This window comes from Dendrobates tinctorius, unplaced genomic scaffold, assembly GCF_039654945.1.
Source record: "Dendrobates tinctorius isolate UK_male_01 unplaced genomic scaffold, ASM3965494v1 ptg000089l, whole genome shotgun sequence".
In the NCBI taxonomy this organism is placed as follows: domain Eukaryota; kingdom Metazoa; phylum Chordata; class Amphibia; order Anura; family Dendrobatidae; genus Dendrobates; species Dendrobates tinctorius.
The window spans coordinates 13,882,880-13,897,165 of NW_027361757.1; the positions used below are offsets into that span (position 1 = coordinate 13,882,880).

Here is a 14,286-nt window from a genome sequence, read left to right on the forward strand (position 1 = left end):
GTTTATAACACCCGGGCGTGAAAATAAAAAAATCATTTTTTTCCACAAAATTGATATTTTTGCCCCCAATTTTTTATTTTCCTAAGGGTAACAGGAGAAATTGGACCCCAAAACTTGTTTTGCAATTTGTCCTGAGTACGCTGATACCCTATATGTGGGGGTAAAACACTGTTTGGGCGCATGGCAGAGCTTGGAAGGGAAGGAGCACCTTTTGACTTTTTCAACGCAGAATTGGCTGGAATTGAGATCAGACGCCATGTTGCATTTGGAGAGCACCTGATGTGCCCAAACAGTGGAAACCCCCCAATTCTAACTCCAACCCTAACCCCAACACACCCCTAACCCTAATCTCAGCCCTAACCCTAGCCCTAACCCTAGCCGTAGCCCTAACCCTAACCCTATTGTGAAAATGGAAATAAATACTTTTTTTAATTTTATTATTTTTCCCTAACTAAGGGGGTGATAACGGGGGGTTTGATTTACTATTTATGGCAGTTTTTATGTTTGGCAGCTGTCACACGCTTTTTATTGTAAAAACAGTTTTTGCATCACCACATACTGACAGCTATAATTTTTCCATATTTCGACCCACTGAGTCATGTGAGGTCTTATTTTTTGCGAGACGAGTTGACGCTTTTAGTGGTATCATGTTCGGGCACATGACATCTTTTGATCGCTTTTTATTCCGATTTTTGGTACGCAGAATAAAAAAAAACCAGCATTTCATGAATTTCTTTTGGGGGGTGCGTTTACCCCGTTCCGTGTGCGGTAAAATTGATAAAGCGGTTTTATTCTTCGGGTCAGTGCGGATACAGCGATACCTCATTTAGGTCGTTTTTTTATGTTTTGGTGCTTTTATGCAATGAAAACAATTTTATATAAAAAATAATTATTTTTTCAACACTTTATTCTACGAGCTATAACTTTTTTATTTTTTCACTGATGATGCTGTATGGTGGCTCGTTTTTTGCAGGACAAGATGATGTTTTCAGCGGTACAATGCATATTTATATGGGTCTTTTTGATCGCGCGTTATTGCACTTTTTGTTTGGCAGCATGATAATAAATTATTATTTTTTGCGTCGTTTTTTATTTTTATTTTTTAAGGGGTTCGCTAAAGGGGTTAACTAATGGGACAGTTTTATAGGGCGGGTGGTTACGGACGCGGCGATACCAAATCTGTGTACTTTTATTGTTTTGGGTTTTTTATTTCCAAAAAATGAATTTATTAGGGAATATTTTTTTTTTTTTATTTATTTAGCGATTTTTTTTAAATTATTTTTACACTTTTTTTTTTTTTAACTTTATTACATTGTCCCAGGTGGGACATCACTGTTCTGTGACAGATCGCTGTTCTGTCACATCACAGATCACGGTGTGCAAGGGGTTAACATGTCGGGGGTGGTCAGTGACCGCCCCTGACACATTGTGCCAGGTGTCAGCTGTGATAATCAGCTGACACCCGGCCGCGATCAGCGGCGCTCACCACGTGGGCGCCGCTGATTGCTGTGACGTACTATCCCGTCCCTGGGAATTAAGTCCCAGGGCACATGGACGGGATAGTACGTCACATGACAGAAAGGGGTTAATGTACAACAACATATGGATAATACTATTTTAGTTCAGAAATCTCGTCCCTATTTTAGTTTTGCCCAAAACTACACTTTAATATTCTATCCATTTTCTGTGATAGGCCATTTCTATTGTCTTCCGATCTTGAATTTCAAACATTGAATGATATAAAAATAAGACCCCAAACAATTTCCTACAGCTATGAATTTTTTTTATTTCCTATTTAAAGATAACGTTTGCCGCAGATGTTTCTATAGCTTTCTCTGCAATTTTTTAAAGGATTTTTTTACCTGAACTTTGAAAAAAGTTAATAATTTTGAAATGGTTTAGGTTTTATTAGCATTCTTTTGAGTGATCATCCTTGTCCACGATTTTTATAGTGCAGGTCTCTTTATCTTCCAAGACTTCACATCCACTTCCTTTAAGGTCAATTACCAAACCAAGCCTGTGTACAAAAAGTATATATGATGTGTGTTAGAAAAGATTGTAAAAAAGGTTACTTAATGCATTACTGGAATTAGTCATGGGTAATGCAGCTTGGTATGAGACATAATGATTCTTAGATAGCTTTATTAACCAGTTCAGCACTTGGCTATTTACCCCTCGAGGTATATTTGTGGGATTTTTAGAACATGAGGTTGAAGGAACTGTAAAAAAATGTTATTAAGATAGTAAAATAATTTTAGAATGATACTTTTATGATACTTGGAACTTAATTTAGATATTATGCACTTTTTCTATTTACTTGCCAACATTGGTGGGAAAATAAAGCAAATACATTTCTGTTTTCTACATTTTTATGATCTTTTTCATAACCACAATGGACCACTAAAATAAATCTTAAAATTTGTTCCCCTTTCTGTGATAATGTCTTTTACAGTAGCATGTAAAAGTTTGGGCATCCCTTGTCAAAATTACTGTTAATTGTGAACAGTTAAGCAAGCTGAAGATGAAATGATCTCTAAAAGGCCTAGGCCTAAAGTTAAAGATGACACATTTCCTTTGTGTTTTAGGCAAAAAAAAAAACTAAATAAATAAATATATATATATATATATATATATAATTTATTTTTTTTCCATCCATTCTTCCTTGGAAAATTCTTCCAGTTCTGTGAGATGATGTTCAAATCAGGGGACTGTGAGGATCATTGTAAAACCTTCAGCTTGCACCTTAGGATGTAACAATAATATTAATGATAATTTTATTTCTATAGCGCCAACATATTCCGCAGCACTTTACCTTTTAGAGGGGACCTGTACAGACAATAGAAGACATTACATCATAACAATAATTACATAAATCAACAGATACCAAGAGGAGTGAGGGCATGTGAGAACTTGATGAGAGGGACCTAGTTATGAAGAAAAGGTCATCTATTGTGCATTTTGATGTGTGTTTAGGATAATTATCCATTTTTTTAAGCCATCCTCTTTGCAAGGTCTGCTTTTCACAGTAATGTTTACATGAAGAATTTGCTGATTTCATTAAATCCATTCTTCCCTCTACCCGTCAAATGTTCCCCATGCCATTGGCAGCAACACAAACCCAAAGCATGACTGATCCACCGCCATGCTTAATGGTTGGTTAGATGTTCTATCCTGCAATTCTGTGCCCTATTATCTCCACACATACCTTTGATCATTGTGGCCAAAGAGTTCTATTTTTACCTCATCGGTCCACAGGTCTTCTTTCCAAAATGCATCTGGCTTGTTTGGATATTCTTTTACATGCTTCTAACTCTGAGTTTTATGGTGAGGACGTAGGAGAGATTTTCTTCTCATGACTCTTCCGTGAATGCTATATTTGTGCAACTTCAGAGTCAGCTAAATCTTTCTGAAGTTCAATTGCAGTCAAGCAGGAGTTCTGATTTGCCTCTCTAGCAATCCCACAAGCAGCTCTCATCAAATTTTTGCTTGGTCTTCTAGATCTTATCTTGACCCACATTGTTCCTGATAACTGCCATTTCTTAATTCCAATTTGACCTGAGGAAAGGGCAACTTGAAAATGCTTTGCTATCTTCTTATAGCCTTCTCCTGCTTTTTGGGCCTCCACTATTTTTATTTTCCGAGTGCTAGGCAGCTGCTAAGAAGAACCCATGACTGCTGTTTTTTGGCAAAAGGTTAAAGGAGACAGGGTTTTTATAAAGCTGGGAAATTTGCATTACCTGGCCTTTCCTAATGATGATGGTGAATAAGCCATAACCCTAACAGGTTAATTAAGGTCAACTTTGGTCAAAGTTATCTGAGCACACAAATCTTCATGAGTGCCCAAACTTATCCATAGATGCATTTACCTTTTTGTAATTTTTAAAATGTAAAAAATGACAATATAATATTTTTTTCCTAAAACACAAAGGAAATATGTTGTCTTTAACCCATTAACGACCGCAGATACGCCTTTTAATGGCAGCAGTTAAGGATACTTATTCCTCAGTGCTGAGACATAAGAGTATAGCGCTCCTAGCATCGGAAAATCTCCGGGTCTCAGCAACCATATAACAGCGATCACATAAAAAAGTCTGATTTTGAATTTATATGTCTCTCTTCTCCGACATGATCTAAGGCTAGGTTTCCATTTGCGCATGGTTGAGCTGAGGAGGGCTGCGGACTTCTTCCGTGAAGCTCCGCCCACTGCTGCACCTCCTCCGTCAAGCTCGGCCTACTGCCGCATACTTCTGCGTGTGGCCTGCATACCCTATCTTTAACTTTGGGTACGCAGGTCGTGCGGATGCCTCCGCATGCGTCGTTTTGACGATGCACTGACCGCATCAAATTCCAACATTTTGCATTCGACGCAGGTCGCCTAGCATATCAGAAAAGACAGAAATGGAGTCCCCCAAGCCCACCCAATGCCTCTGCAATCCTCTGGGCGCTCCGTCCCCCAGCCCTCCGTGTCAATGGTCTGGAAGAAAATGGCAGGCACATACACAATATGCTTGCCAAGATCTGCCAGCTGGTACCCCGCAACAATAGGGTATTTTTCCTATTGTTCCTTTTGATCCCTGTGATAGACCCTGTCAAAAGACAAAAAATAATAAATCCCCTTTGTAATCCCCTTATTTAGATACAAATTATAAAATAATTTGTTTTAATTTTTCCATTATTTGCAGTTAGCATTGAGGTTAGGGTTGTGTTAGGGTTTGGGGTTAGGGATAGAATTGAGTTTTTTTCAATAGTAAAAGAAAACCATGACGATATGACGGCTAGTGTTGAGCACAAGTGCTCGCTACTCGAGTTTGCATCGGGTGCTTGGATATACACGGAGTATCGCTGATTTGTGTTTAAACGATGTCTTAGAATGCATCTGGTATCCTCATGTTTCCTGTATTTTGTATTTTTGAATCTTGCTACTGATTTTTTTTCTTCTGGTATAAAGACTTCATGATTTTATCCGTGTCTCCATGAACTGTGGATCAGAAGCTGGATCAATTTTTTCTTCCCCTTTGCAGATCAATGCACTTTTATTGGGTGTCTAACAGCCGTGAAACATGCAAGGCAGTGACTCGAGCATATCACTCGATTACCCGCGATATTTGGTGCATATCCGAGCACCCGATGCAAACTGTAGTAGCGAGCATTTGCACTCAACATGACGACATATTCAATATGATAACCTAATGTTATCAATTTCTGTGTCGTAATGCTCACTCAACCACTTGATAAAATCCTTGAGGTGTATGGATTCCAAAATGGGGTCACTTGAGAGGCGTTTCCACTGTTTAGGCACATCAGAGGCTCTCCAAACGTGTCATGGTGGACGCTCTCGATTCCAACCAACTTTGCGCTCAAAAACGGTGCTCCTTCCCTTCCGAACCCAGCCGAGCGCACAAACAGTGGTATTCCCCCACAAATGGGGAATTGGCGTACTCACTAAAAATTTTACAGCAAATTTTTTGGTCCATTTTCTACTGTTACCCATGTGAAAATAAAAAAGTTGTTTAGTGAAAAAAGTTAAATGTTCATTTTTTTTCTTCCACATTGCGTCAATTCTCGTGAAGAAACTGAAAGGTTAATAAACTTCTTAAGGCTATGTGCCCACGTTGCATGTTAAAACGCACACTGAAAACCGGACTCCTTCCCAGAAATCGCGCGTTTTTTTCCGCGCGATTTCACCGCGATTCTGTTTGCGATTTTGCCGCGATTTTCTCAAGCACTTTCCAAGCGATTTGAAGCATCGCTTGGAAAGTGATTGACAGGTTGGTCACACTCGTCAAACATAGTGTTTGACAAGTGTGAGCAGCTTTTTACTATTGAGGCCGCCTATGCGGCATCAATAGTAAAAGATAAAATGTTAAAAATGATAAAAAAAATAAAAAATCGGGGTATATTTACCTTCCGATGTCCCGCGCTGCCATCCCGGGCCTCAGCGTTCGCAGTAATGCCTTGCGAGACCTGTGATGACGTTGGTCTCGCGTTACTATAGCGATCTCGCGAGACCGCTAGAGTCACGCGAGACTACGTCATCACAGGACCTTGCCGCAAGGCATTACTGGGAACGCTTAGGCCGGGAATGCAGCGCGGGACGTCGGAAGGTAAATATACCCCCGATTTTTTATTTTTTATTCTTTTTTTTACAGGGGTATGGTACCCAGGGCCTGGAGGACAGTCTCCTCTCCTCCACACCGTGGGTACCAACCGCACATGAGACGCTTAACTTCCCGCATGGTGGGCATAGCCACATGCGGGAAGTAAGCGATTCTCATGCATTCCTATGGGTGCGGAATCGCGGCAATTCTTTGCGATTCCGCACAAAAGAATGAGCATGCTGCGATTTTTTCCGCGATGCGATTCCGCCGTGGAAAAAAGCGCAGCATTAGCACAGCATGTGCGGAATGCCATAGGAATGCATGGGGGGCGTTCTGTACACGATTTTTAAACGTTTTCGCAGCGTTTTCACGCCTAAAATCGCGGCAAAAACGCTTAAAAATCGCATCGTGGGCACACAGCCTAAATGTGGTTTTGAACACCTTGAGGGGTGAAGTTTTTAGATCGGTGTCACTTTTGGGTATTTTCTGTCATATAGACCACTCAAAGTCACTTCAAATGTGATGTGGTTCCTAAAAAATGGTTTTGTAAATTTTGCTGGAAAAATGAGAAATCGCTGATCAACTTTTAACCCTTATAACTTCCTAACAAGAAAAAATTATGTTTCCAAAAATGTACTGATGTAAAGTAGACATGTGGGAAATGTTATTTATTATCTCTCTCTCTCTCTCTCTCTCTCTCCTTCCCCGCCAGCGTTTCCTTTAAATTTCCTCATTTTCAGGATCCGTCTGAAAACGGATCCTGTGCCATCCGTTCACATCAGTTCAGAACGGATCCGCTTCTCTGCCTTTTTGGCGGATTTGAACTGATGCAAAAAACTGAAGTGTGAAAGAGGCCTAAGGGGTCACCTAAGACCCAACAGTTCCTGTCCCCCCCCCCAAACCCAGCAACAAAATCATATTAGCGCTTCGTATTATTGTATAGCACTTAGATGGCAGATACAGTAATAAGCTGTTCCTGCTTTCTCTATGGGAGCTCAGTTGTGATTGACAGCCGGCTCGCTCGCTGCTCTACAACACAGTGAAATTTTAGAACGTCACTGCAGATTAGAACCGCGACTGCCCACATATTTGAAGCCTATGGGCCATCCAGAAATGATTAGTTAGATTAGATTTACTAAAAATGCACAACTACAATGATCTTCTCTTTCTAAGTCCATGTAAATTATAGAAAACAGTTCACTGAAATATGAATACAAGTTGCCAGATCACAGCCTGCATAATGTCCAGTGGCGGAATGTTGGTTCAGTCGTTATCGCTATTGTCTCGATGATGTCTCAAATTGCTTGGGCACAAGGTTTGCATATAACAAAGCAAAACATCTACCTGTAGTTTATAAGTTCTCCACATCGGTTTCCTCCCCCACTCCAAAAAAAAATTACCGAGTTTGGAAAATTTGATTTTGAGCTTTAGGCTGTGTGCACACGTTGGTTTTTTTTTGTGCTTTCGTGATGTTTTTCCGCTGTGGAATCGCCATGAAAACGCAGAGAAAATGCATCCCATGCAATCCTATGGGATTCCGCAATGCTGTACTAATGCTGCGGATTTTTCTGCTGCGGAACCGCATAGCGGAAAAATACGCAGCATGCTCATTCTTTTTGCAGAATCACAGCGATTCTGCACCCATAGGATTGCATTGAAATGTTCACTTTACGCATGTGGCTATGCCCACCATGCGTAAAGTGAGCGCTCAATGTGCGTATGGTACCCAGGGTCTGGAGGAGAGGAGACTCTCCTCCAGGCCCTGGGTACCATAATCCTGTAAAAAATAGAATAAAAATAAAAAATAGAGATATAATCACCCTCCGGCGGCCCCTGGAGTCCTTCTGACCTCTCACCACGCTCCCGGCATTTTCCAGTCCCAGTAATGCTTTGCGCGAATGACAGCTGATGACGTCGTGCTCGTGAGAGCGCGACGCCATCTCAGGACCGGACTGGGACCGGAAAATGCCGCGAGCGCCGCAGAGCAGATCGGGAGCCATCGGAAGGTGAGAATAACAATATTTTTTATTTTTTTTATTTTTAACATCCTATCTTTTACTACTGATGCTGCATAGGCAGCATCAATAGTAAAAAGTTGGTCACACTTGTCAAGCACTATGCTTGACGAGTGTGACCAACCTGTTGATCACATTTCCAAGCGATGTTTGAAATCGCTTGGAATGCGCAAGCATTCCACAAGTGAAAAATGCTTGCAAAACGCTTGTTTTTCGTGGAGAGTTGCAGAAATGCTGAGGATATTTCCACAGCATTTCTGCACGTGTGCACATAGCCTTAATGCCGATACAGACTAATGTGTCATAACAATCTGTCCACTATTCTGCAAAATATTTGACGTTACATCAGAAATCTGATAAAGTACATGCAATAATCAACAGGTTGAATCCAGTAGACTGTATACACTTTTTTTATTTTTTTTAAAATGTTTGTCGACTACAGTTTTTATTCTTTCAAATAAGATAATTAACTTACATATTACAACAGGTCAACATCCCATCAGGATGACAATAGCATTTCAGACAATCCTTCGTTACCCAGTCACTGGAAAGTGCATGGAATTCGCCCTGAAAAAAACAACCTGCAAGTAATTGAAAAAGATTTCACTTAAGAAAGAATGCTGTTACATTTTTTTTAACCACAACTTTTTGGTAAGGTCTGGAATGGCCCTTTAATTGTAAGCCCCTGCCCCCCTGTCATACATTCACCCTCCAGCTTCTTTATCATTTTTCTGCCAAGCTCCAGTCCCTTGGCGCCATCTTGTGACAATAGTTCTGACTGGCCAGGAGTCAGAAGCTACATCACAAGCTCTCAATACAATTCTATGAGAGTCAGAAGAAGGCTCTTAAATTGAAATGAAACACTGGATCTGCAGGCAGGTCACTTTTCGCCGGAGATCAACGGGAGCAGCGGGAAAAAACTATGAAAACGCTGGAAGGTGAGTATCAGACAGGGGGCAGAAGACTTACATTTAAAGCACCACTCCTGAAAAACATGCCATGAGAAACAGATATACAGTTCCCTTGCAGCGCTGGGATCCTGGGTTATAATCCCGCCAAGGACAGCATCTGGAAGTAGTTTGCATGTTCTCCCCGTGTTTGTGTGGGTTTCCTCCCTCACGTCAAAGACATATTGATAGGGAATTTAGATTGTGAAACCCAATGGGGACAGTGAAGATGATGCCTGTAAAGAGCTGTGGAATTAATGTCGCTGTATAAGCAACGCATAATTAATAAATGTACAAAATGTAGCGTGATGTTTAAAAAGACGACACCTAAAATGCTTGTAAAACACCTGTGAAAAATATTTGACATTCATTGTTTTTTAACAAGCATTTACAACTTTAAAAAAAAATGAGAAGTTGGGCCAAATCAGTGGGACGAGATTCAGATAGCCGTACGAAAAAATGGACTAATCACTACGGCAAATTATTGGCTCCATAGGCTCATCCACATAGCAAATGGCTGCAGGAACTGCTTTCTATTGCATACACTATTCTGGTCCATTTTTTTCCCCAAGCGGTATTTTGTGCCCCCCCCCAAGCAAAAGTGACCATATGTGACTTTTTATATAGTGTATGTAAACTTCTGGTTTCTACTGAATATATAAGACTAGCCATAATAAGATCCGAGTAAAAGATTGCAGATTATGTACTGTATATTAATTCTTTTGTCCAAGAAGTATCATTTCTCCTTGCGGAGAATGACATGCTAAGCATGTCGAGGTGAGGAGACTTAAAGCCGCAATGCTCCTCTGGGAAATATGCTAATTATGCAAATTGTCTCTTCAGAGAGGAAGAGGACTAGGACTCTAGTGCCACCTATTGGAGGTAGCAATCCTAAAAGTCAATGTTGACCCTTTAACGAGCCTAAGAGACAATTTGCATTAATTCTTTTGTGCAGTGTTTGTTCTAGAAGTTTTTATCACGATCGTCATCATTTATAATTTTAAAACATTTATGAAATTATTTCTGTTACTTATGGGTTGCATGTAATTTCGATAAGTTTCCTTATCCGCTGGGCATGCAACTGTGTTATTATATACAACTGTATCTACTGCTGAGTGTCTGTGTAGAATGGGCATTTACTTTTGAGATACTGTATGTTACTTGTGTAGTGGTATTTTTTGGTAGCTATTTGACTTTATTATTCAAATCTATGTTATCAATCTATTGTTGATCGGATATGCTGTAGCTATGCATATACTGTTACTTACCATTTACAGGTTTTCCTTGAAATTCAGGCTCTGCCATGAAACAAGCCGCATTGCAAACAGTCAGGCAAATCGCAGCACCAAACACGATCACAAAAAGGTGTTTCTAAAGGGTAGAAAAATAACTCTAATGAAAACTGTTCACTCCCTACTGTGAATAGGTGTGTACTGTTGATTACAATAATATAAAATCTTCAGTCTCCATACCGGTGATCTTGGTCTACATGTGCACATTAGAAATATAGAAGCAATGTAATCTCATGGCTAATATTCTCCCACCTGACCTTTACTATCTCATGATCTCATCATCCATCTCTCTCATTTACCACCACACTTGTTTCCATCTCCATCACTATTTCCAGCAATCCACAAACCTCATTGTTTTAATGAATGTTCACATCTCTCCATCCATTTCCCTCATTTCTTCCGAACCTCCCCATCCTATAATACTTATTACCTCTGAATATCAGATTGTCTTCTACAATTGAAATCTTCAGATGCAACCTGAAAACTCATCTCTTCATGAAGCCTGCAGCCTGCAATATCCCCGCTGCCACTTGACTACCACCGGAGCTGCTCCAATCCCTTACCCTACGGTTTCCTCCCCCCACCATCAATACTCTGTAGATTGTAAGCTTGATAAGACTAAATTCAGTCTTCAGCGGTTTGTAGCTTTTTTGTGCCAGTTTTTTCATTGATGTTGTTAATACCTTTTTTGCCAAAAGCACTTCAGCCAGATGTTACTCCAAAGTCTATAGCAAATAATTAGAAATGATAAACAAAAATTTTTTGTCTTTCACATTTTTGTGGTGATTTGAGGGTTTGTGGCTTTTTTTCTTTTTTTTAAATTTCAGCATTTTATTTTTGCCATAGAATTCTCTATGGGACTTGCGATACACCAGAAAAAAAAAAATACGGTACATATATAAAATTCTACAAATAAAAAAAAAAACACAGACTGTATAAAAACTATTTGAAAAAAAACTCACTTTCAATTCATGGCATTTTTAGAAGCAATAACAATTGTACAGAAATAATATGTTTGAAGGAACCTTAATGTTAATCCTCTAAGGACAAATCTTGTGCAAAAAATTTTAAAATATGTTTTATTCTTGTATACATAAATAGAGCAGATATGAGAGACTTACCATCTTCTGTAGCGGTGAGTAAGCTCCTTGTACTTTATTATCTGAGCTTTGTACTGGAGTATTTATACATATTTTGTAATCTTCATTGGAATTCTGTAACGCCACATCCTTTAATATGTGGTTGAAATCAAATATATACTTAAGCTGTTATATTTACTGTTCTGTTCTTGTTATCTGAATACACCCAGTTTATGACTATGCTAACTAGAGATGAGCGAACCTTTCAAGGTTCGGTTCAGTTCGATTCGCTGAATGAATAGACATTCGCTGAACATGTTCAACGAATAGTTCGACAAACATATCCAAACACCATTAGATTCAATAGGAGGCCAAACCAAACGTATACACAACACCTTAAAGGGTGACAAAAAGCTTTCCCAACATAGCCTTAGTCTCTGTTCTGTGTCCCACCCATTCATTATACTGTAAGTACTTGATAGCATCATTGTTGGAATATGCTTGGTGCAACAACTCTATTCCTATCTATGAGTGTTTATCTGCTAGATTTATATGCTGTTTATAAAGTTAGAACAAAAGAAAACTCCCAGAGGCTCACACAGGAGGTGCATTTGACTGTATTTTCTGCTTTTTTTTCCTGTGTCTGTGTATGAGAGAAGCAGCCTGCTGTAGATGCTGCACAGATAGAGACACCCAAATGATGTTTTCCTGATCTATTAATTTTATCATATATTGTTCCTGAATAAAGAAGCCACACTTGGAGAGTATCCTGAATAATAGAGATGAGCGACTTTGCCTTTTTTCGGGTCGAGTCGGGTTTCATGAAACCCGACTTTCTCCAAAGTCGGGTCGAACGAAATCGTCCGATTATCGTGGAAAGTTGAAGGCCGACTGAAACACGAAACCCAATGCTAGTCAATGGGGAACCAAGGTCGGCAGGGAGTGGAGGACAGGAAACACACCTACAGTGCCCATTTTAATGCCAAAAACATCAATTCTTATTACTTAAACTTGTCAACCTTAATTTACTTTATAATAATAGTTAGGCATTGAAAACTGGGGGTTATTTGGCTAAAGTTGTGGGGGGGAGGTAGGGCTGGCTCCAGATTTTCGTGGGCCCTGGGCCTAAGAGTGTCACTGGGCTCTTTTAACACATGCCACAATTCATGATCGTCTGATACGGCAGAGACATAGCGGTATAGTACAATAAAAATACTTCACTTCTTACATCTCATGACTGATATCCATTTTAACCCCTTCACGACCTTTGACGCCACGTAGGCGTCATGAAAAGTCGTACCAGAACGACCCATGACACCTATGTGGCTTCATGACTTTAAAGCCCCCCTGCAGGTCGGGTGACCAGGGTCACTGAAAGGTCACCCGACCCGCAGATACAGGGGGCTTTGTTCTTCACCATAGGGGGCGTGGCTTCGCCCCCACATGGCTACGATTGCTCTGATTGGTTGTTAAAAGTGAAACAGCCAATCAGAGCAATAGTAATATTTCATCAATGAAAATTTATGAAATATTACAATCCAGCCATGGCCGATGCTGCAGTAGCATCGGACATGGCTGGAGACCGTGATACGACCCCCCCCACGGCTCACGGGGACGATCGGCCCCCGATACCGACTGACGGCGGCAATGTGCCGCCGCCGTCATCATCGGCTCCCCTCCCCCTTCTCTGTGCTCCCCCCACCTTCCGACCCCCCCTCGGTACCTCCGATGTCCCTCTCCGCCTCCCGGTGTCCCGCGGTCCCAGACCATGGGCGCCGCCATCTTGAAAATGGCGGGCGCATGCGCAGTCCCCCCGCCGGCTGCAATTTCCCTTCATTCTATTTTGATCACTGTGATAAACTCTCACAGTGATCAAAATAGAATGAAAAGTAAATAAACCCCCCGTTTATCACCCCCATAGGCAGGATCAACTAATAAAATAAAGAAATTATTTTTATTTTTCCATTAGGGTTAGGGTTAGGGTTGGAAAAAGGGTTAGGGTTGGAAAGAGGGTTAGGGTTGGAAAGAGGGTTAGAGTTGGAAAGAGGGTTAGGGTTAGGGTTGGAAAGAGGGTTAGGGTTAGGGTTGGAAATAGGGTTAGGGTTGGAATTAGGGTTAGGGTTGGAATTAGGGTTAGGGATGGAATTAGGGTTAGAACTAGGGTTAGGGTTGGAATTGGGGTTAGGGTTGGAATTAGGGTTAGGGTTGGAATTAGGGTTACGGATAGGGGTAGGGGTGTGTTGGCGTTAGGGTTATGGTTAGGGTTGGGATTAGGGTTAGGGATGTGTTGGGGTTAGGGTTGTGGTTAGGGGTGTGTTGGGGTTAGGGTTGGAGTTAGAATTGAGGGGTTTCCACTGTTTAGGCACATCAGGGAGTCTCTAAACGCGACATGGTGCAACCATTGATACCAGCCAATTTTGCGTTCAAAAAGTCAAACGGTGCTCCCTCTTTCCAAGCCCTGACGTGTGCCCAAACAGTGGTTTACCCCAACATATGGGGTATCAGCGTACTCAGGAAAAATTGCACAACAACTTTGGTGGTCTAATTTCTCCTGTTACCCTTGGGAAAATAAAAAATTGGGGGCTAAAAAATTATTTTTTTGGAAAAGAAATGATTTTTTTATTTTCACGTCTCTGCGTTGTAAACGTCTGTGAAGCACTTGGGGGTTCCAAGTGCTCACCAGACATCTAGATAAGTTCCTTGGAAGGTCTAGTTTCCAAAATGGGGTCACTTGTGGGGGTTTCTACTGTTTAGGCACATCAGGGGCTCTGCAAACGTAACGACGACCGCAGACCTTTCCATCAAAGTCTGCATTTCAAAATGTCACTACTTCCATTCTCAGCCCTTACGTGCGC

The 14,286-nt window shown here is 40.8% G+C and overlaps 1 protein-coding gene across 1 annotated transcript; it reads right to left on the reverse strand.

The window, feature by feature from the left end:
* Positions 1 to 1,761: 1,761 nt before the first annotated feature.
* MSMP (microseminoprotein, prostate associated) lies at positions 1,762 to 11,545 on the reverse strand. The gene is made up of 4 exons (XM_073585836.1): positions 11,474 to 11,545; positions 10,329 to 10,431; positions 8,589 to 8,694; positions 1,762 to 2,017 (listed from the first exon to the last, which is right to left on the reverse strand). The coding sequence occupies exons 1-4, from the start codon at positions 11,474 to 11,476 to the stop codon at positions 1,909 to 1,911; spliced, it is 321 nt and encodes a 106-aa protein (XP_073441937.1). The 5' UTR covers positions 11,477 to 11,545; the 3' UTR covers positions 1,762 to 1,908.
* Between the last annotated feature and the right edge of the window lie 2,741 nt (positions 11,546 to 14,286).